Source organism: Arvicanthis niloticus, chromosome 8, assembly GCF_011762505.2.
Source record: "Arvicanthis niloticus isolate mArvNil1 chromosome 8, mArvNil1.pat.X, whole genome shotgun sequence".
Lineage (NCBI taxonomy): Eukaryota > Metazoa > Chordata > Mammalia > Rodentia > Muridae > Arvicanthis > Arvicanthis niloticus.
Window position 1 is genome coordinate 1,030,149 of NC_047665.1, and position 24,527 is coordinate 1,054,675.

A 24,527-nucleotide genomic window follows, 5' to 3' on the forward strand; every position below is an offset into this window, starting at 1 on the left:
GCCCCTGGGCAAAGCCTGTTGCAGGGCCATCTGCTGTCTGATGGTATGAGTCAAGGCTGCATTGCCAGTATCATTCACAACTTCAAAGGGGAATGTTCTTGAAAGCTTGCTTTGTCGACCTTCAAAGCCAAGGGAGGCTGAATGTCTTTATGGAGCAGCCCTCCCTGCCCCACTGACTGTTATGACTGAAGTCGATGCAGGCTTCTCCAGTCAGATCATAGTCCTCACGAGCAGTGTGCCAGCCCCGGGGGAAAATGAATAAGGCAGTCAGTTAATACACCTTTGTACTCATTCATTTAATAAACATGGGATCAGAAGCAGGTGGTCACCCAAAGCAAATGTCTTCAATAGTTATGTCTAGGGCTTCAGCTGAGCCCTAGATGCCCCTGAGCCTTGATGACTCAACCAAACCCCAAGAGTTCAGTTCAGTTTGTATACAAAATTCAGAAGGAATACAATACCAACATTCATTTACACCTGGGTTTCAGTTCAGCACCATCTCAGACTTTGTGGCCAAGTAGGGAGAGCACAGGTCTTGGGAGCAAGCAAGGTTCCATTGCAAGCACAGCAGGCAAACCTCCCTTCCCAATCTCTACAGCTGTCCCAACACCTTGGCTGGTCCCTCCCACATACAATCTTCCCTAATTTTGCAAGTGGATGAGTGGGTGGGTGGTTGGCCCTAGGTCTCAAGCTGTTTGGGGTGATTGAGCCTCTGGGGTGTTCCCTAACCCTAAACCTCCAGCAGAGGCCTTAAGAACAACACAGGAACTGGGGCGCAGTCAGTGAATGCATTTGAGTTATAAGTCAGTCTGCTCAGAGTACACAGTGCTGAATCCCAACACTAGTGTTGAGGGTGAAAAAAAAAAAAAAAATATATATATATATATATACACACTTTTACCAGGAAGCCTTTTCATTTGATTAGTGAGTTAAATAAACATGATTATACTCAACAACCACCTGAACCCTAAGTTTGCACACACACAAAGTGAATATGTGTGCACACACAGACCACGAGGTAGTTTAAATCACCACTTCCTCTGCTTCAGAGTGGTTGTCCCTGGTGTATAATGTCTAAACAACAACTCAAGCATTTTCTCAGAATTGAGCAATAATTGGTAAATGGTATGATAATTAGGGTAGCTGCTCTACACGAGCAGCTCTCCATGTCTCCACGTGTCCTGAAACACTAAAAGGACTTTTCTCGTCTTGTTTTTCAAGACTCACTCTGTAGACCAGGCTGGCCTTGAACTCAGGATCTGCCTGCCACTGATTCCCAAGAGCTAGGTTTACAGGCATGCACCGCCATGCCCAGCAGTTCTATTCTCTAATTTACTCTGTACTTCTGTGCTGGAATTGTTAGAATCTATGTACACATTTTAAACAGTATTCCTTACAAAACTCTCCATCTGGGGAAAGGGCCTGACCTCATGGGAACTCCATATCCCACAGAGCAAAAAAGTGCAACAATTTCACACGACACGGGAAAAGCAACATCTATTGTTCTTAGAGTCTGACTCTTCTCGCGGCAAGGAAAGTCTCTTCATAGTGCTGCTCTGCTGCAGGGGAGTGGCTGTTAGGCCAGGGCGGGGAAGTCCTCAGGGTCATCCGGGTTGGGAGCAACATCCTGGGTCTAAAATTAAAAAAAAAAAAGTCTTTATTTTTACTTGCGTGCACTCATATTTTGCCTGGGTGTGTGTCTGTTGGAGGATGTTGGTACCCCTGGAGGTGGAATTACAGACAGTTGGGAGCCACCATATGTGTGCTGGGAATCGAACTTGGGTTCTCTGGGAGACCAGCCAGTGCTCCTAACCACTGAGCCATCATCTCTCCAGCCCTTTACCCACCCAGCTGTGGCCAGCACTGGACAACTTACTGTGTGACACACACAACCCCATCCCACGCCTGCCAGCACAGGGGAAACACAGGGCTCTTCCAGAGGATCAGGGTTTGGCCCCCAGCATTCACGTGGCAGCTCATAGCCGCCTGTAACTCCAATTCCAGGGATCCATGAGCACCAGGCATCTATGTAGTGCATGCATACATACATACATACATACATACATACATACATACATACAGGCAACATACTCATATACATACCCATAAACCTAAAAAGTAACTATTACATGCTAGGTGCCCACCAATGTAAGCAAGAATGAGTTCACACAGCTTCTCACGGACAGCAAGTGTTTTAGGGGAATTATTTAAGTCACAGAAAGAGGTCCAGTGTTAAGCAAGGTTTTCTGGAAAGAGCTCTCTCTGGCAGGAGCCTCAGCTTAGGAGCAGAAGGCAAATGTGATGCCTGTGGCCCGCCTGGGGAATTGTGTTATTTAAAGCGACACTGTTCAAAACTGTTCCAGATCAGACTCTCACTGGCTCTAGGAGGCAACCACAAAATCAGACCACTGTAGCCCAAAGCAGATCCCTTCTCCTTCAGCAAGCCATCAGGAGTTTGCAATGCAGCCACTCACCACCACTTCTGCTCGGGGGCCATAGTTCTCTGTTCTTCTGACTCTTCCTCGGCCTCCCCGGGTGCTGCCTCTGGCTCCCCGTCCAGGGCGAGGGAGGTTCCCAAAGTTAATCTCCAGCTGGGATGTGATATCATTGGCAGCTTTCCGGAAGACGTGAGACTCATCCTCATAGTCGTCCTTCACCATCTGCAACAGTTATAAGTCAGATGGGCACAGGTGCAGCCATCCCACAGACGGACAGCAAGGAGCATCTTTCATGTGCTGCCCTGGTGGTCTGTGTGACCCTGTGGACTAGGAAGACCCTGGATGTGTCCCAGCCCTGAACATCTGTGCTGGACACCAAGACACTTGTCTAACACAAACAAAACTAAACCACAGGCTGGCCTGAAACTTTGGCCATCCTCTTGCCCTCAGGCTCCCTAGCACTGGGAATATAGGCAGGAGACCCTAGTTAATCTTAATCCAAACACCTTTGAATTTATTATTCAAACAGAAGTAAATCCTGCTAGGTGCAGCAGCTCACACCTTTAATCCCAGCATTCAAGAGACAGAGGCAGGTTGATCTCTGTGAGTTTGAAACCAGCCTCGTCTACAGAGTGAGTTCCAGGACAAGACTATACAGAGAAACCCAGTCTTCAAAAAAAACCAAACCACAAAAGACTTGGCTCATGCTTTAAGAACTATTCCTGGCTAAATTCTGCATTGCCCAGATTAACAAAGACATGCACTTTAGTAATCAAGCTCAATCACTCGGCTAACTTCGTTACCTCAAATATTGCAATACATATTTGGAGCCAGGGAAGATGGATCTGGTGTGGTTTGAGGAGCTGGCTTCTATTTTTACCTGTTTCCCAGCCTGACACCTCAGTGGGTTCACGGGAAGCTTTATTTAGCCTCTCATGTCTATGAAAACTGTCTCTGGTGAAACATCCCAAAACTTATTAGTGAAGTGTCTTAGACTTTGAACTGACCAAATAGAGTATGCTGTGCCACCAGTCACAGCTGACTGAAGTGCATGTGGATCTCAAAGGACCCATAAGAGATGGCTTGGCAAGTGATGCAATCTTAAAGAGGTGGGTCTTTAGGCTGTGTCCTGGATAGGGACACTTGGACACTGGGCTGGTTTTTGGCCACAGTCTGGCAAGCAAATAAAGTTTTCTGCCATCTGTTTGCATTTTGATGGTGATATGCCTAAAGCTACATGGCCACACAAACCTGAGGCTGAACCAAAGCTTTTCTCGATATAAATGATCTCAGGCATTTTACAATGGCATTGGAAATCTAACAAAGGAATTCAGACAAAACTACACAGTATTCTGAACTTCTGATTGCAAGTCAAGGAGTAACATCCAGCAGGGAAGATGACTGCTCATGAGCAGATGAATGGCCATCTGCGTAGTTTCATGCTGTGACTGAACAACAGGAATTCTAAATTCTACACCTGGGTGCTTGAGAGTTCCTTTAACTTCAGCAACAAAAAACCAAGAGTGCAATTAAATGCCTTGTCATTACAGACTGATACTTATCCCTGGAATATCAGGCATCTGGTAAAAAACCTGATGTTCGTCTCTGGAAATAGAAACACACTGTTAAAGTGCTTGCACAAGGGCTTGAGTTTGTATGCCCAACACTCAACTAAAAGGCTGACTGTGGCAGGGCACAGCTATAGCCGCAGCACTAGGGAGGCAAAGACAGTTGTCTTGGAGATCACTAGCCAGTCTAGTTGCACTGGTGAGTCCCAGGTTCACTGAAATCTTGTCTCAAAAAATAAAAGTGGAGAGTGACAGGCATACGAGCGAGTGTGTGTGTGCGCGCGCGCACCATGTCATCATGACCATGTCATCAGCAGTCCAGGGGCTTCTCTATTGTTTCTAGGGATGGACAGAGGGAACAGGACTCTTAAAATATCGTACAAAGGGATCATAGAATTTAAGTTCTCAGCTATTGCTTCAACTGATCAACTGACTCAATGGAAGATAAACAACCATGGTGGTGCACACCTCAGGATGCCGAGGCAGGAGGATAGTGAGTATTATACCAGACGAAGCTGCATACTAAAGGTGTTGTTTAAAACCAAAGAACCTGAGAGGATTGCATTCTAATTATCAAAATGCAGAGTTAGTAATGTTTGAGACATTGCCTCTGTGCCTCTTTCACTAACAGACCAAACTTTCAAGGCCAGCAGAGAATGTGTAGCACTCGACTGTCCACATACCAAGTTCCATTCCTTCCCATCATCCTTGATGATGCAGGAGCAGAAAGAAGAATGCCCAGTGGCAGGCCAGCAAGATGGCTAAGTGGGTACCAAGTCTGATGACTTCAGTTCTATTCCTGACAACCACAAGTTCCCCTTTGACATGTACTCCCCACATACAAAATAAATGGTTTTGGTGGTGGGGAAGGAAGAACAAAAATGCCAAATGGCAAGGTCCTATTTCCACACCCGCTGAGACTGGTCTATTATGTGCCTGATGAGGTCAACAGTACAGATTCCCCTGAGGCAAGCTTACATCGTCTCTGTATCTGGACTTGTGAATCACCACTGCCTTGGAAGGAACTGTGGACTCTGGCTTCCGGATATTGAACTCAGGCTTTGGTCTGGTTTGTTCTTGAAGGTTTTTCCACTCATCTAAGGTCATCTCTTGGACTTGATTTTCCTCTTCTAGCTCCAACTCAGGAACTCTGTAAGGATACATAGTTACAAGAAAGAGAGGTTTGGGAGTTTGTTGTTGTTGTTGTTTTGGGTTTTTTTAACTGATGGGACCAAATGTCTACTTTAGAAAAACAAGTTACACTTTTGTAGCACTGCATCAGAAATGTAAATAAGGTTAAAAGTAATCCCAAGCCCTTGATACAAGGATGTATCTTGTGAGCTATATCTATCATCTTATGCCTTCACTGCAAACTGAAGGCACATTTTCTGCTCCACAATAGTCAGTGGAAATGATGCCATCAGCCAGTCTCCATCACACTGCACCACCACATACCCTTCCTCAAGGCAGATGGACAATATGATAACTGTGGAAGAAAATAAGAGATGCTATGGACACAAGGTAATAGGGACATGGACAGACATCTTAAAGCCATGGGTCATAAGTGCACACTTTTATAAATAAATATCCTCTTTAGTTGGTTTTAAAAGCAAAAGAAATTAGTATTTCAGTCTCTCTCCAGGCCCATGCTCCAAACCTCTTCCCTATCATGCCAAAACTGTTTTTGATCAGTTTTCTTCTGGACCTCATATTTTTACTTTTGTCTAATAACTTCATGAGAACCTGTTGAAACCGTTTTCATGTTTTACTTTGTTCTCTGACTCTTGGTTTTGGGTGAGGTTTTAGTGATTTATTTATTTTATGTACATTGGTATTCTGATTGTATGTGTGTGAGATGGTATCAGATCCCCTGGAACTGGAGTTACAGACAGTTGTGAGCTGCCATGTTGGTGCTGGGAATTGGACCAGGGTCCTCTGGAAGGGCAGCCAGTGTTCTTAACTACTGAGCCAGTGTTCTTAACTCTCTAGCCCCCTGGAGTACAGTTTTTATTGTAGACTTTTATTTTTAGAGTGCTGTGAGTGGAGCTCAAGGACTCCCAAGTGCTAAGCAAGGGTTCTATCCCCATCCTAGCCAGCAATTTGAAATGTTTAAAGCAGGCTGGAGAGATAGGCTCAGTGGAGCAATTAGGAGGACCTGCATCCAAATCCCCAGCACCTTGTGTCCTTTTCTGGCTTATGCAGATATACATGCAGGTAAGATACACAAGTTAAATGCTTTTCAAATGTCCACTGTCATTAGTCATCAGAGAAATGTGGCTCAAAAAGGAGTTACACCAGTCCACATCCAATGGTCAGCTAGTATCAAAAAGGCATTCAGGGGCTGGAGAGATGGTTCATCATCAGTTAAGAGCACTTGTTCTTATAGAAGATTTTGGGTTTGGGTCTTAGCATCCACTTAGTGGCTCACAAGCAGCTGTAGCTTTGGTTCAAAGGAATCTACTGCTCTTTTCTGTACCCGAGAGGTACCAGGCATTCATGTAGTGCACGCACGCACATACATACATACATACATGCATGCATACATACATACATACATACATGCAGGCAAAACATTCATACATGTAAAAATCATTTTTTAAAAGGAAAAAAAGGGGGTGTCTTTTAAAAGCAATTAACAAATGTTGACAAAGATGTCAAAAATTGGAACCCAGATAGGGGATGTGATGTATCAACTTAGAAAACAGTTTTGGGGCTGGATGGATCAGTGATTAAGAGCACTGTCTGCTCTTCCAGAGGTCCTAAGTTTAATTCCCAGCAACCATCTCTGTTGGGATCTGGTATGCACAATGTACATGCAGATAGAGCACTCATACATAGTATAAATAAATATTTTTTTAAAAGTCTGGTCTTTAAATTTTACAGAGTCAGGTGTAGTGGCTCATATCTTTAATCTCAGACCTAGGCAGGCAGAGTCAAGTGGATCTCTGTGAGTTTGATGCCATCCTGGCCTACATATCAAGCTCCAGGACAGCTGGGACTACATAGCTTCCAAGACAGCCTACATAGAGATTTTGCCTCAAAAAACAATTTTTTTCCTGGGGGCAAAAGAGATGGCTCAGTGGTTAAGAGCACCGGCTGTTCTTCCAGAGGTCCTGAGTTCAATTCCCAGCACCCACATGGCTGTCTATAACTCTAGTTCCAGCGGATCCAACACCCTCATACAGATATACATGCAGTCAAATCAATGTACATAAAATTAAAATGAAAAGATTATTAAATTTCCTGAGAGTTAATATATGATCTAGGAATTTCGCACCTGAGAGAAATGAGAATGTGTGTCCATATCAGACACATACAGCAGCCTCAAACTAGAAACTACTAGTGTGTCTGTCAACTGACAAATAAATAAACAAAATAGAGAATTTTAAAAAGTATAAAGTATTAATGAAGGCCATAATGGGACAGAAATTTGGAAACATAGCAAGTGAAATAAGCCAACGTGTCTTCTTTTTTCTGTGTAAGATTCCATTTATATGAACTCTTCAGAAGAGGCAAACTCAAGAGACAAAGCACATCAGTGTAGCAGATGCCCTCAAACATCAGAACACCGATGAGGAACAATTCAGCTGCCAGAACATAGGGAAGGATGGTGTGGCATGCCAGTGTGTTGGCTAAGTTGGAAGAATAAGCATGCATTATAGGTGGTTCACTAAAATGCCAGCATATAGGACTTTAAGCTCTTCCATCAAGTTCTAAGCCTAGGTGGTGAATGGGGAAAGCCCCAATGTCACATCAATCAGCCATCGGTTGCATCAAGGAATGGAATTTTTAAACCATCAAAAATGACACAATTGCTGGGAGATTTCTGTGATTTTAAAGTCTGACAGAGCCACAGAAACAAGAGCTCTCTCTGAATATTCCTACATAACTCACTTTCCCAGCTCATGGAAATGAGTGTGTCTGTGACTTTAGCCAACGCAGTCTAAATAGGCACATTAACTGTGAATCCTATTTTAAAAACACACTCTTAGTTGTTTTGAGCAGTAAATTCACAGCTGTCACAACCGTCAGTCCTTGTCACTCTTATAAGAGATGACACTGGCAGATATTGACATAGCATCCAAGTTCTGGGCTCCACTCTAGGTGGCCCCTCCCTCTTGCCTACTTGTAGATGCAAACTTAGCTGAGCACAAAACACGGTCCTCACAGTCCATGGTTCAAGCAGCTGATTATTCCTTTTAACAAATGAAGGTAGATTAAATAACTGGATCAAATTGGCTCAGTCTGCTCTGGCAGCTGAAGGTGAGAGAGGAAGAATAAGCACCAGGGTGAAGGGCAAGAATTCAGCAAACAGGGAAGCAAGCTTATGACTGCCATGGGGATGAGGATAAAGTTCGTTCAGAAACATGAAGGGGGGGGCACAAAATGAGCCCCGAGAAGGCACAAGAGTGGTCAAACTTAAGGGTCCTACAGGGGCCAGGCCATTAGGGACTGTGCACACCACAATAAAAGCAGAGAAGAAACAGGAAGCCACTGGGGAGGGATCTTAAGGGGTCAGAGAATGTGACACTTGGAACGCGGCATTCCGTCGTGATAGCCACTCTGGGGCAGAGAGAACGTAGAGGCTCAGGGGCTGCAGTGACCACCAGACATCAGAAGTTTAGGCTATGCTGGTGACAGAGACGGTGAACAGTTAGGGGCACTATGAAGGCATGAGTTGGGGGTAGGAGAAGACTGAAAACAGGACTTCCAAGGGAGACTTAAAAGCTTCTGATTAGGGAAGCTGATGAGTGATAATGCTGTTCCAGAACACAGATACCTGCTGAGGCCTGGAGGTTTGTGGAGAAGCAGGCAAGCAGTTCAGTCATGCTGAATATGAGATATCAGTGTGGAAGCTGGTATAGGTGTGCACAAGACACTCAGACCTCGGACTTGGGTCAAAGGATGAAGGCAAAGATCTGCATTTTGGTGTCAAACATGCATGACAATTTAAGAGCAGGGTACGTAAGATCACATAAAGACTAAGAGAACAGGCCTGAGGCAAAACTGATGAGTCACGAAGGAGATACTCAAGGCAGAGGGAAACCAGAGCGCAGTTAGCCAGAGCTGAGCTTAAGTCAACACAGATCCAGACTGAAGTGGCCATGAGGCCTGGTGAGGTAGGGGAAGTATTTGGAGGGTGATGATAGCAGGAAGCAGACCTGGAGTTATAGGAACAAGTGAGAGAGGAATGAATACAGCCCAGTGAGAGGTTAGGGGAGACTTCAACATGAGACTGCATACACTTAAACTTCCAGAAGACCAGAGCTGGGGAAGAAGAAATGCGCAAACTGAGGGGCTGAGGAGGTCAGTGGGAATGACCCAAAAATGGAAGAGGTGAGAGAAGAGATGGTGCTGAGCTCTGTCTTTGGGAACGGGAAAACCATCAACTTCCCATCTGGGAATTTCCCTGAGGTGTGGCAATGATGTGGGGAAGGATTGTCAAGGTTTTGAAGAATCCATGAAGCAGTGATACTGGACAGCTGTTGACTGTTCATCTCAGAAAACTGGCAATCAACGTGTTGTGGAGGGGGGAGCTGGAGAGATGGCTCAGAGGTTAAGAGCACTAGCTGCCCTTCCAGAGGTCCTGAGTTCAATTCCCAGCAACCACATGGTGGCTCACAACCATCTGTAATGGGATCTGATGCCCTCTTCTGGTGTGTCTGAGGACAGCAAGAGTGTACTCACATACATAAAACCAAATAAATCTTAAAAACCAAACAAACAAACAAAAAACCAATGTTACCAAGTGGCAGTGAGATGGCTCAGTGGGTAAAGCTCCTTGTTACACAGGCCTAGTGACCTGAGATTGATCCCTGGAACACATATAAAGGTGAGAAGAGAGAATGAGCTCTACAAAATTGTTCTCTGACCTCCACATGCACATGCGATGCCTATACATAGATAATAGTAACAAAATATAAACAGGCCAAACAAAAAACTGAAAACCTTTACAAAGGTCCAAGCACCCTGCCTTGTGATTTGTTTGGCTATGGATTCTGATAGGGAGAAGAGTGAGTGAAGAGTTATCCAGGAGGTGGCTCTGCCTTAAGGGACAAAGCCAGGACACAGGAGGGACCTGGCTCATTCACAGGGAAAGGGACTACAGCTTACGTGTGCTGAATATGGAGTAGCCAGAGACAGTCATGAAAAAAATGGAAGACAAGAGTAAGGAGACAAGAGCAAGATAGAAGAGGTAAAGGGCGGAGGGCAATACTTGAATTTAATAATACTCTTATAACCTAAAAAAAAAAATCTATCAGATTACTTAGTTTGATCACTATCCATTAACAAATAAACAGGATCAACCCAGTGTGATATTAGAAAGGTTTCAGCTTTTAAGAGGTTTCCTTAATGAGAGAAAAGTCTAGGGAGATGGCTCAGTGGGTTAAGAATGCCTGCTCCAGCTGGTTATGGTAGCACACCTTTCATCCCAGCACCAGGGGGGCAGAGGCAAGTGGAGCTCTGTGAATTCAAGGCTGGCTTGGTCTACATACTTAGAGTTACAGAACAGCCAGGGTACATAGAGAGGCCCTGTCTTTTTTTTTTTTTTTTTTTTTTTTTTTTTGAGAGTACTTGAGGGACAGAGTGTGAATGTCCAACATCCACATAAAAAGCCAGCACTGTGGAGTAGAGATAGGAGGAGCCTAAGAGTTCACTGGCTAATCAGTCAGCTTAGCTTGAGATAGTGAGCTTTCATTTTGTGAGGGACCCTGTCTCAAGGCAGTAAGGTACAGAACCATACAAGAAGATACCGGTCTCCTGCTCTGACCTCCACATTCATGCTAACACCCACACTTTCACTACACCCACCAGACACACCCAAACCCACCCACAACTTTGTGCTCAATAAACACAATGTCCAATTTGAGAGAGAGACAGAGAGACAGACAGAGAGAGAGATATGACCCATAGGTATAAGCGGCAGCTCCCTACTTGGCTGCAGACTCTGCGTCCAAGGCGCCCTGGCACTCCTCCATCACCGAGGTCTCCTCCATGGGTGCAGGTGGCTCTGTGTCACTGAAAAGCATCAAGAAAATCCGTCACACAACCCTTGCGCTCAGCGATGCCCTTGTCTAGTTAAGGCCAAGGAAACACATTTTAGGCCCTGCTTCTTGAGGGCAAACTCTTGAAGGGACTACATCCACATCACAGGGAAACAAAGGAAGGAGTCACGGATGCTTGAAATATGTTATTTAAAAAATGTCTGGCGCACGCCTTTAATCCCAACACTTGGGAGGCAGAGGCAGGCGGATTTCTGAGTTCGAGGCCAGCCTGGTCTACAGAGTGAGTTCCAGGACAGCCAGGGCTATACAGAGAAACCCTGTCTTGAAAAACCAAAAAAAAAAAAAAAAGTCAGAGATAAATACATGAAAATTAACAACAGAGGCGATAATGATCAGAGGGAAAAATCCAAACTCTGAGGTTTTTTTTTATTTTATTTTTTTATGTATATCTTATTTTTGAGGAAAGATCTCAATCAATGTATAGTCCTTTGGGCTTAGAACTCACTGTGTATACAAGGATAGTCTCAAACTCACAGAGAAATCTACCTACCTCTGCAATGTGTCCTCCCTCCAAGTGCTTAGGAATCTAAGGTGTATGCTTCGATGCCTGACAAGCATTCCATCTTTTAACTTTTTTGAGGCTGATTTTATGAGCAGAAATAATGAGGTCACTGACAGTTTGGGCCAAACAGTGAGACTCTGTCTCAAAGAGAAAAACATTCTGAGATGTGCAAATGTGCCACATTATATGATTAAAATAATGAACATATATATGGTCATCTATCAAGTATTACTTAGCTAAAATTAAGAGAAAATAATAGAGCAGACCAGGGGCTTGGGTGGCATATGCTTTTGATTGGGAGGTAGAGGAAGGATGGTCTCCGTGAATTCTAGACTATCCTGATCTATAGAATGAGTTCCAGACTAGCCAGGCTACACTGTGAGACTGCAACTCAAAAAAAAAAAAAAAAAAAAAAAAAAAAAGCACCTAAACAAAAAACAAATAGACCTTTAAAAACTGTTTTGAGTATAAATACAATATAATTATGTTTTAAAAAGCTTTCCCCCAAGTTAGTCAATCCCAGGTATGTATGTACATTTCATACATGTACATACACACACAGAGTTAGCCTCACTAAACCACAAGCCACATCAATTTCTGCTTGACAAACACAACCAGAGAGAACATTTTTAAGCCAAGGATCAGAGACTCGCACTACACGGCAGGCTCTCAGAGGAAACATCCTTGTACCTTACCTAGTGTCTTTACCTGATCCCCAGGGGCGAACGCCACAGCCACCCATACTGTCCTCCATTCTGTTTGCTCTGGAAAAACAAGAATATTCTTGTTAACCTGAGTTAGAGGCTGTTCCTCATCAGTCAGTCTCCCAGTCAGAGAACCCTGTCCTGGGGTTTGCAAAGGCTCCGTGCATACTGCTCTGACAGAGGACCTGAGTTTAACTTGCAGTTCTCACATCAGACAACTGTCTGTAACTCTAGCACCAGGGGATCTGACATCATCTTCTGGCCTCTGTAGACATAGCTCATGCATGTCGCAGTCTCAACCCACTCACACACCCACCCACACACACACACACACACACACACACACACCCACTCACCCACCCACCCACATCACAGATACAATACTTTAAAAAATAATAAATCTTTAAAAAAAAAAATCCTGCCCTACAAGAATGACAGCACACTCATATGAAGTTGGTCATCAACAGACATAAAACTTAAAGTGGAAACAGCACAGGCAAAGGAGCTTACTTATCATTGCTACTGTATCTTTCAAAATCTCGTTTCCCTCTTTGGTCAAAGGAGTCAAAGGCTCTGTTTCCAGGACCGCCTCGGCCTCTGTTCCTCAGGCCTCCTCTGGGGCCTCCACGTCCTCTCAATGGTCTGTCTCGATCAAACCTGTCAACTGGTCTAGGAAAAGATGGTATCGTGAAAAGTGGTGAAATGCAACTTAAAAGGTCTGAAGCCTTTTGGGAAAAAAAAGCAGAAACAAAACAAAACAAAAAAGACAAAAAACAAACTAGAAGGCAGTCATACCTGCAGTTTATCAGAAAGCATGCTGGCCTGACTTGACTAACGGTCAACCACTGAGCAACCTGTGCTGGCACAGTTCTGAGCACTGTACATACAGCACCTTAATTCTCACAACCAAGCTTAGTACAGAGAACTGCTGCTAAGGAGGTGGGAACCTGAGGCAGCATAGAGAGGGACTGCAGAGGTCACAGGGTGCCAGGCAGGGAGCACGGGCCCTAGTGCTCACCTGGTGGGGCCATGGTCTTCACTCTTTAGAGCCTAATTTCCTCGTTTATATACAGTGACTGACTGTGTTAGTTAAATGTGAAGGTTCTTTCCTGTCTTGGTACTAAACGTTTAATTTGGAATATTTTGTAGAAGAGAAATGCTTCAGTTTTAAACCTTGTTTCTCCAAATCTCTCTTATAAATACATGGCCACAAAATTTATTTTAGTTTGGTTTCTGTGTATGCTTGTGTGAGTCTCTATATAGGTAAGCATGCCTATGTGGGCCCTTGGAGGCCAGGGAAGGGTGCCAGATCCCTGGAGCTGGAGCATTTGTGAGCTGCCTGGTTAAGTGTGCTGAAAACCAAACTCTGGAAGAACAAGTTCTCTGACCTGCCAAACTGTCTCTGCAGCCTGACACACTCATTTCTTAATAAGTTTATGTGCAGGGAGTTCAGTTAAGTTCATCAGAAGCCCAAAGGAAAACTACTGCTTGGCTGAGAGGAACATGTGCATCCGAGATCCACACACACCAACATGACGTCTGACCTGGGGTCAGTGAACCCCTCACATTTAGATGTGGCTTCTGAGGGGAAATACGTGTTCCACCTGAAGAGAGTCAACATCCTGGTCAGACTAGCCTAGACCAGAGCCACTCCAACTCTCTGTCTGTTTTTCATCTGTAAGTTGACAAGGCTGAACTCTTTTAATATAACAATCATTTTGTAATGCTGTCCAGTAACTTGTATTAAGAAATTCAAAGTAGCTGGGCGGTGGTAGTGCAGGCCTTTGATGCTCAGAAGGTTGAGGTAGGTGGATCTTGTGAGTTGGAGGCCAGCCTGGTCTATACATGGAGTTCCAGGGACAGCCAGAGATACACAGAGAAACCTTGTCTTGAAATACCAAACAAAAAGAAAAAAAAATTCAAAGTGGGTGTACTTTAATTCAAATAAGCAAAAACAAAAACAAACAAACAAACAAAAAACAAAAAATCAACCCAGATTACAGTCCAGTTTGCAGAAAATGACGTGGGAGATACTGTCACATATTAGTGAAAAACCAGACTAACCACAGTGGTTAGTTACTGTGGGTCTAAAGCCCCCTGACCCCAATTCTGTCTGTTTTGATATCATGTGAGCCCAGCACAGGCCCAATGGCCCTGAGCAGTATGACACATTCAGAAAATGGGCCGCAACACAGCCACTGAGCACGGGTCTTCCATCACACAACTAGAAACACTGAGCACTGCTCATCACGGGAGAAACCCTCATGTGTGTAAAGAAGAAATAAAGAGTATAGAGCAGTCAGTGTGCATGCACTACCATCTATGGTAGTTTGAATGAAAATGGCCCATAGGGTCATTTGTTTGAATGGTTGGCCCTTCATTGGTGGAACTGTCTGGGAAGAATTAGAAGGTTCAGAAAGGCTTAGGAGGTGCGGCCCTTGTTGAAGGAGTTATGTCATGGGTGTGGGCTCGGAGATTTCAAAAGCCATTATTAACCCATTGTTGTCTCAATTAGGTTAATCTCAGCCTCGTGGTTATGGATCAGATATGAGCTCTCCGCCATTCAGCTGTTGCTCTAACACCATGCCTACCTCCCTGTCTCTCTGTCCCTGCCATGCTTCCCAACACAATGGTCATTGACTCACACTCTGAAACTTTTTTGGCCCCAATTAAACACCTTTTAAAAAAAAAATAAGTTGCCTTGGTCAGGTGTCTCTTCACAGCAATAGAAAAGTAACTGAGATACCATTTTACCACCTCAGTAGATCGGTAAGTGGGAAAATGGGCCAAAGCCTAAAAGGTTATCATTTTGGATGGCAAGATGGGCTGGGTGTTTGCTTTTTGTTGTGTGTGTGCATGCACACCATAGTGTATAAGAGGAGGTCATGGAACAGCTGCTAAATCTTATCATGACTATATCCCTAAACCCAAAATTAGTTTCTTAATCTAATTTCAAAGAATTTTTTAATCTGTTTAACATACTTGTGTGTTTTTAAATGAGGGTTTTTCAGGGCCTGGATAGATGGACGGGCTGCCCACAGTTGCCTCTTCTTTTGGAATGCAGGATGGCCAGCATGCTGGAACATTAAAATTCCTCTTGCTTTCTGCAGCTATTCTCATCTCTGTGTGGTTCACTTGGGGGGGGGTGGAGAGGGGTCTCCAGTAAACTAAGGCTCTGCTCCCTAGAGTCTTACAGGCTCGGTGGTTAAAATTACTGGCGCACGCCTTTAATCCCAGCACTTGGGAGGCAGAGGCAGGCAGATTTCTGAGTTCAAGGCCAGCCTGGACTACAGAGTGAGTTCCAGGACTACACAGAGAAACCCTGTCTCGAAAAAACCAAAAAAAAAAAAAAAAAAAAAAAAAAAAAAAATTACTGGCTGCTCTTCCAAATGACCTGGGTTTGATTTCCAGCACCCACGTGGTGGCTTGCAACCATCTGTATCTCTAGTTCCAGGGGATCTGACACCTGCTTCTGGCCTCACTCAACACACAAGCACTAGGCACTCATATGGTGTGCATACATACATGCAGGCAAAATACCCTCATACATAAAATAAAAAAAGGTTTTTCACACATACCCCAAATACTTGTCCTTTGAACTCTGTATATGGTAGGCCAAGTGGTTAACCGCTGAAAAACCCTTGGGGCTTTACCCAAGCCCACAGGTAATTTTTAGTTGCATAATCATTTCCTGAACTAAGAAATAAGTAAATGGCAGAGCCTTCATGTTCTATTGAAGGTAACACAGTTTGTGACTTACCTTGGCAAATTATTCTTAGGACTGCCACCACAGAAATGTCAGAGAGCCTAGCAGTAATCTGGAAACCTCAGCCTCCCCCCCCCCCCACGCCACCCCCGGCCACCCTAATGGAGGACTGAGGTACTTACTTTTCATCGGTAAACTTCTCCGCTGTCAAGTCGGCCTGCCTCTCGGTGTCATAGGGCCGGTATTCCCTGTAGGACCTTCGCTCTGCTCTATCAAGCACCACGTCTGTCCCCCGGTTGTCATTCCATCCTTGCTGCTCCCCTCTTCTAGGAGTCCGCTTCTGGCCTGCCAGGAGAATCGGAGCAAAGCTGGGACGTAGCATCCACAGCAGCACGGTGCAGGGTGGGCACCGGGTGCAGAGCAGCACGGTGCGGGGTGGGCACCAGGTTCAGAGCAGCATGATGCGGGGTGGGCACGGGGTTCAGAGCAGCACGGTGCAAGGGTGGGCACTGGGTTCAGAGCAGCACGGTGCAGGGTGGGCACGGGGTTCAGAGCAGCACAGTGCAGGGTAGGCAAGGGGTTCAGAGCAACACAGTGCGGGGTGGGCATCGGGTTCAGAGCAGCACAGTGCGAGGTGGGCACGGGGTTCAGAGCAGCACAGTGCGGGGTGGGCACAGAGTTCAGAGCAGCACGGTGCAGGGTGGGCACAGGGTTCAGAGCAGCACAGTGCGGGGTGGGCACGGGGTTCAGAGCAGCACAGTGCAGGGTAGGCAAGGGGTTCAGAGCAGCATGGTGTGGGGTGGGCACGGGGTTCAGAGCAGCACGGTGCGGGGTGGGCACGGGGTTCAGAGCAGCACGGTGCGGGGTGGGCACGGGGTTCAGAGCTTTCCTCCAGAGACCAAAGTCACCGGAAAGTGGGGGTTTCGGAGAGAAACGGGTTACTGCCTACTGCTGCCTTGTCTGCTAATATCAACAAGACTTTACCAAGTCCTAGAAACGACAGGGTTAACCCATACAAACCACAGATTTAGAGAACGTTACTATGGAACCTAGGCCAGCCTTGACCTGATCTGCCTGGGGGGGGGGGGGGCACCATGTGTGGCTAGTTTTACATTTTTTTTTCAGTGCCTCTGTAACAGCTGTTAGGTATATTTGACTGGATGGATGGCATTTCACAAACAGCCTCACAAGTCATAGTGATAAAGCCCATCTAAGGAAATTAAAGGATGAAAGCTGCACCTCAGACTGCACTCTGGAGGCCTCTGCCTTTCATCCCAGGCCTCAGAGGGCACAGGCAGGTGGATCTCTTAGTGCGTTCCAGGACAGCCAGGACTACACAGAGAAACTGGGCCTTGAAAAGCCAAAACCAAACACACAGCTGAACAAACAACCTCCCTTCAACCAAAATAAAGAATCCCCGGCTACAAACAAACCAAGGGCAATTAGGGTTTGTCATCTAACATGAGGGCGTTTGTTTTCATACAGGGGTGTGCATGTTTAGATTTTCCAGCTTTTTAATATGTGTCACACTCATGTCACACATTTACATATGTGACACCACCCATTTCACACATATTCCCTGACCCATTAAAGAGGCAGCCACTAATAGGGTGGACTGGCTGGTTTTGATACAGGCTAGAGGCATCCGAGGAAGAAGCCTCAGTTGAGGAAATGCCTCCATGAGATCCAGCTGCAAGGCATTTTCTCAATTAGTGATCAATCGGGGGAGGGCCCAGCCTACGATGAGTGCTGCCCTCCCTGGACTGGAGGTCCTGGGTTCTATAAGAAAGCAGGCTGAGCAAGCCAGTAGGCAGCACCCCTCCATGGCCACTGAATGAATTAGCTCCTGCCTCCAGGTTCCAGTCCTGCTTGAGTTCTGACTTCTTCCAATGATGGGCTGTGACCTGAAGAATAAGCCTCCCCGACTTGCTTTGTGGTCATGGTGGTTTGTTGCACTGATGAGATGCTAAGACATAGGCGCCTTTTTGTTTACTGAAGACCCAGCCCGGCTGGGGCAGGGCTGCTCCCAACTCCTTCCCCTCTCCTTTTTTTCTCTTCTCTACTTTTTGTGTTGTTGTTTTCTGTCTTTTCAAGACAGAGTTTCTATATAGCTCTGGCTGTCCTGTAACTGGCTATGTAGACCAGGCTGACCTTGAACTCAAGAGATCCACCTGCCTCTGCCTCCTAGTTGCAGAGGTCCTGTTCTAAGCTGTTTTATTTGTAGCTTTTTAAACTCATGGGTTTTAAGCTATCTGATATCGTAATATGTTGTGCAGAGCTTCACTGCTTCTCACGGTCCCCTAAACACTATGTGCAGCTTCTAATCCAATGGCTTTCACTTTCTTAGCAGAAATTATTTTTCACATTGATTTATAGTTATAAAAGGTTTAATTTCTTCAAATAGGTGCAGTTTAACTGTTACATTCTTCTTATAGACAACATAGACACACTTATTTGTGTATATAGGCATATATACACACATTCTTAGGAGATACAGGCACATATGTCTTTCCACAGTATTTCCTACTTATTCTTTAAAGTCTATCATTTATATATATTACTAGTTCTTATTCTGAGGCAATAATCTATCTATGATATCATTAACATAAAACTATACAGCTTGTTACTTTTCATGCAGAGTAGTTTTTGAATGTGATAAACTACACCACAAACCTAAACTCAGTCTCTCTCTGTCTCTCTCTGTCTCTCTCTCTCTGTCTCTCTCTCTCTGTCTGTCTCTCTGTCTCTCTCTCTGTCTCTCTCTCTGTCTCTCTCTCTCTCTCTCTCTCTCTCTCTCTCTCTCTCTCTCTCTGAGACAGGGTTTCACTGTGTAATCCTGGCTGGCCTGGAACCCCCTATGTAGATCAGGCTGGTCTCAAACTCAAATCTAACTGCCTCTTAGTGCTAGGATTAAAGGTGTACGCTGTTTACGCCTAGAAGCCTCATGTTTCAATGTCACATGACTAAAAATATTTAAAATACAATCTGTATTACTAAGTGAGTCTACAAGCTAAGTTTGTGGTATGCTTAGAACATCAAAAAATGCCATAACTACAGCTTTTATTGAAAAAACTTACATTATCAAGAAACAAAAAATTGGGTGCTAGAGATGGCTCAGTGGGCAAAGTACTTGCTGTGCAGCTATGAGGATCTGAGTTCAGCTCCCCAGAAGCTACAGAAAAGCCAAGGGTGAGGAAGCATGCCTTTAACACCAACACTCAGGAAGCAAAAAGAATCCACTGCCAGCTGCTAGTCTAGATTTATGGTGAGTTCTGGGTTTACTGAAAGGCCATGTCTCTAGTAGGCTGGAGAGATGGAATAGTGGCTGGGAGCATGAGATGCTCTTCCAGAGGACCTGGGTTCAATTCCCAGCACCCATGTGGCAGCTCACAACTTAACTCCAGTTTCAAAGGATTTGACACCCTCACACAGACATACATGCAAGCAAAACAGTAATACATGTAAAATAAAAAATAAATCAGTAAAATTTTAAAAATGATCCTGTTTCATAAAAATGAGGTGAAAAGTGACAGAAGATACCAGACATCCCCCCCCCTCTCTCTCTCACACACACACACACACACAAAATACACATCTCTCTCTCCCGCCTCAAAACTGGAAGAGATGACCCCAATATCTAAGGCTAAGGGAACATTACAGAAGAGGTGGAGAGACTGTAAGCCAGAGGACCAGGATATCTGCTGCAAGACAGTATCTTCTAAGACATGATTGGGATGCTGTACCCATGAAATCTGCACAAGACACATTATTGCATAATGACACCAGATGACATGTCAATGTGGGTGGGGGACAATCTCATAAAGCCCCACTCCTAGATGAAGAAGCACAGGCAATCAATGGCCTCTGAGAGAGATGGGGAATCAGTTTTCTCCAGGGACACGCCCCCTTGATAGGTTATTCAATCCTAAGTGGCCAGCCCTGAATACATGTACATTTGAGCAACAGTAAATGGATTTAGTAGAGTGTGTGTGTGTGTGTGTGTGTGTGTGTGTAAAAATACTATAGAAGAGGTCATGAATCTCAGCGGGCGTAGGGGCACAGGAAGATTTGGGAGGAAAGGAAAGAGATTATGTAAATATGATACTCATATATGGAATTCTCAAAATTCTCAAAAAATCTAAAAATATTTGAAGAGGTTTTTGAAATACAAGGGATAAATTATCATTCTGGAAATTAACAAGCTGAAAATATAAAAAGGTTTACGACATCCTAGTCATCGGCACTTGTTCCCACTTCTCAGTATGAAAAAGAACTATCAGGGCTGGAGAGACAGCTCAGCTATTAAAAAGACTGGCTGCTCTTACAGAGGACTGTGTCATGTGGTATGCATACATACATACATACATACATACATGCAGGCAAACACTCATGTACTGGCTGGTTTTGTGTGTCACCTTCACACAAGCTGGAATTGTCAGAGAGAAAAGAACCTCCCTTGAGGAAATGCCTCCATGAGATCCAGCTGTAAGGCATTTTCTCAATTAGTGATCAAGGATGGGAAGGTCCATTGTGGGTGGTGCCATCCCTAGGCTGGCAGTCCTGGATTCTATAAGAAAGCAAGCTGAGCAAGCCAGTAAGCAGCATGGTCTCTGCATCAGCTCCTGCCTCCTAGTCCCTGCCCTGTGTGATTTCCTGTCCTGATGTCCTTTGATGATGAACAGCAATGTGGAAGTGTAAGCTAAATAAACCCTTCATCCCCAACTTATTTCTTGGTCATGATGTTTTGTGCAGGAATACAAACCTTGACTAAGACAACTCATACACATAAAATAAAAACGTATTTTATAAAAGAACTACTGGGGCTGGAGAAATGGCTCAGTAGTTAAGCACACTTGCTGCTGGTGCTGAGGACCTGAGTTTGGTTCCCAGACATACATGGTAGCTCACAGCCATCTGAAACTTCAGTTCTCTGATACCCCTTTCTGGTCTCTGTGGGCATTATATTGTACATACACACACATGCAGGCAATTATTATTGCCTTCTGACTTCCTACCAGCAACTCAGATTGTTTTTTAAACTATGCATCTCCATTCAGCTACAGAGTTGCATAAGTGTTTGTTTCTCACTTCTTTCAGCTTTCCTAATTATATCAATTAAGTAAAATCTCTTCCAGGGCTCCTGTGTATAAAGTGAAACTGTTAGATGCAATTTATTATAATAGTTATAAGTATGCAAACATTACATTTTTCTAAACCCCCAAACCAAAGTAATCAGGGACAGATTCTTACTCCTCCACAACTTGGTTCTAGCAGATCAAGATGCAACTGGACCTAGCTTCTCTGTGCTGGATCAGCAGCTTGGAACAGGTGATGCAGATGCTGCATTTGCCAGCCCTTTCCAAGAAAGATCTAGTCTATATGGTCTAAACAGAATACAGTAACATTCACAGTAAGATTTCCTATAAGACAAAGTTGAATGTTGACTTATCCACCATAACCTTGAGAGTCTAGAGAAACAAGAATGAATTGGATGATTCAAGAATGAATTTATTCTTGGACAAGGCTCATCCAAGGGTTATCATTAGACATAGACACTAAAATAAATATATTTCCATGGGAAAAAAAACAATGACTTTTACGTCATTTTTTGATCAGTAACTGTTTCTGTTACACAGCAAATGTGCAAGGCACTTGTCTATACTACACACTCACGACATGCAATGTTTAATTTTTTTCTGACTGCAGAACATGATCTTTCATGTCAGTTGGTGCTAACAATGCCTGTGGAGTCTCTCTGTAGCCCACTAAATATATTCAGAACAGGAGCTACAGGTGTTAAAATCATGCACTCTTGAAAAAAAGAAATCTTGTTACAAATTTCTAACATCAACTAGGTCTCAAAAGCCAGAATGCCTACACTGTGAATTGAAAAAGAAAGCTTTAAGTATACTAGCTTACAATACCGAGTAGAGAGTACACTGGAAGAAAAAAAAAAAAAAGAAAGAAAGAAAAAAACAGCACTGCACCTGTGTATATACATGTATGCATGTGCAAGTGAGCTTGTGAGCCCAGAAGCCAGAGGGAAACCCTGAGTATTCACCCCGGAACAGCCCACCTTTCTTTCTGAGACCAGGTCTCTCTCTGGGAATTGGGGTTCATGGATTCAGGCAGGGATGGAGCTCAGATCATGTTTTCAAGACAAACATTTTCTGATTGACCCATCTCCCCAGCCCTGCACTGTGCTTTCATTACATAAATATATGTATATAAATGCATAGTGTTATTCATAAGAAAAATAAGGGACCCTTCTGCTAACTTAATTTCAAACATTTTTGAGATTGCTTGAAATTTCTGTAACAAGAGCTGGAGGTTCAAGCTCATAGTAGATCACTTGCACAACACAAATAAAACCCTGGGTTCATCATAACAAAACTATTTTTAATTTTAAAAAGACTAAAAATCAACATTTCAGCAAGGTGTGGTGCTGAACACCTAATCTCAGCACTCAGGAATCTCAGCACTCGGGAGACAGATCCAGAAATATCTCTGTGAGTTAGATGATAGACTGGTCTAACAAAGAGAGTCCCAGAACAGCACAGAGAAACCCTGTCTCAAAAAACCAACAAAACAAAACAAACAAAACCAACAATACTTAGTGTGGTAACATTTCCAAAGGCTAGTATATTTTCACTTGGTAAAAAAGTAAATAGTAAAAAATTTGGTCTTTCTCAATTTCTTCACTTCCCATTTTTCTAAATACATTTAAGAGAAAATTCAAAATGTACAGTATGGTGCATTTCCATTTTAATTGGAGTCCTAAACTCACTAAGGTATTCATTTTTATTAATGATTTTTCTGAATCTCAACCAATGTCTCAAATGAACTTTACAGATTTAGCTGTACCAGCTAAAGCCTCAATTGCGAAGCCAGAGGTGGAACGAACAGTTTTTCTCAGGGACTAGGCAATAATGCCCACATGAACACCTGCCTACCTCACGGTCAAACTACACTCTAATCTCAATACCCCTTTTCTTGCCAACCTTAAGGCTGTAAACTTAATAAAGGAAAACAGGGCATTCATTTGGTGAGAGCTTGGCTGTAAACGCCTTGACGCAGCTCAGGTGACAGCCACGAAGTCTGAAGCAGCCTCCCACGCAGACAGTACACCCAGCGGAGGGCTGACCCTTCTGTTTAAGCAGAAAGGGTAACTCTGAGCATTCTGCTTGCAAAGGTTAAAACCGCTTCTAGAGAAAACAGTATTGAATCAATTACAAATCACACGTCCCACGTACACTATTTGTTCCACCTGCAATCGATGTGTCAGCTAACACCTAGAGGGTACAATATGAAGATGGAAAAAAGGGCTAAGGCACAGAGGAGCCGGAACCCCAAGCCCACCCCACTTACCCTGGGCTCAGGTCTGCCTTCCCGGGGCTCCCACACCTGAGGGAGCCCAGGCCTCCCTGAATTTCGAGGCCCAGAGTCTGGGATTCTCAAAGGTTTCAGCAGTGCATCGCCTAAAGAGCTGATTCCCGCAGAGGCCGACGGGGAGGATGAAGGATGCAGCCAGCTGCAGATGTGGGGATCCCAGCTGCGCAACCCTCAGGCGTCAGTCCCGGTCCCTCCACGGAACCGGGAATGTCAGGAGGGTGACCCCAGAAGAGTCACACAATGCTTTTTTGCCCACCAAGAACCTTCAGCTCGGCCCACCCGTAAGGACGACCCTCTCTCCCTCGAAGGAGGGTGATTCCCGACCCCTCCTCGTGGATAGGGATCCCGGGAGAATGACCAAAGGCCCTCTGTCCACTGTCCCCCATCTGGGATGAGCCCACCGAGAGTGAAACCCTGGCCCCTCCACTAAGACAGGGTGACCAGGGAAAGTGACCACCCAGGAAGATGGCCCTGGAGGGTCATGGTCCCCTCAAAAGTGATCCCTGGAAACGTGACCCCGGGAGGATTATCATCTTGAAGGGTGGCCCCTGGAGGAGTGACCCCGGGCCCTGCGGCCATCAGGACATCCAGCTCTGATTCGCCCACGCAGGACCCGTCCCTGCGACCCGAGCTAGCGGCTGGAGGGATGACCTCGGTGCCCACGGCGTACCTGGCGGCTGTGGGCCCCCGGGGCTGTCTGGCTGCTGTGCACCAGACGCCGCGAGGCTCTTGCGCTCCTTCTGCGACTCCCTGCGGCCGCCTGCGCCGGGCCTGTGTCCTGAGGCCACAGCCGGGCTCCTGCCGCCACGGTGCCCGGCCCCGCTGGCCGCCGCTGCCGCCGCCGCCGCCTCATCGCGACGCTTGCGCTGCAGTTGCTGCTGGCGCCGGTGCTCGGCCTCGCGCAGGATGTCGAACGGGTCCGACTCGTCGTCCAGCAGCTGATGGAAGCGGTTGGCCACGACGCAGCCGAACGTCTCCTGCATCGCGGCGCCCGCGGCGGCTACCGGGCTCCCCAGGGCCCCCTTCATGACGCCGCCGCTGCGGGCGCCGCGGGCAGCCCAGGCCAGTGAGGTTCAGCGAAGCCGCGGGCGAGGACCCATGCTGCCGCTGCCGCCGCCGCCGCACTCCCGGCCCCGCGGTCGGCTCCTCC

General features: G+C 45.3%; 1 protein-coding gene across 1 annotated transcript; it reads right to left on the reverse strand.

Annotated features, from left to right (window-relative positions):
* Window positions 1-275: 275 nt before the first annotated feature.
* Window positions 276-24,527, reverse strand: Habp4 (hyaluronan binding protein 4). The gene is made up of 8 exons (XM_034510846.2): window positions 24,048-24,527; window positions 16,168-16,330; window positions 12,790-12,948; window positions 12,271-12,339; window positions 10,943-11,026; window positions 4,985-5,156; window positions 2,475-2,660; window positions 276-1,633 (listed from the first exon to the last, which is right to left on the reverse strand). The coding sequence occupies exons 1-8, from the start codon at window positions 24,403-24,405 to the stop codon at window positions 1,577-1,579; spliced, it is 1,248 nt and encodes a 415-aa protein (XP_034366737.1). The 5' UTR covers window positions 24,406-24,527; the 3' UTR covers window positions 276-1,576.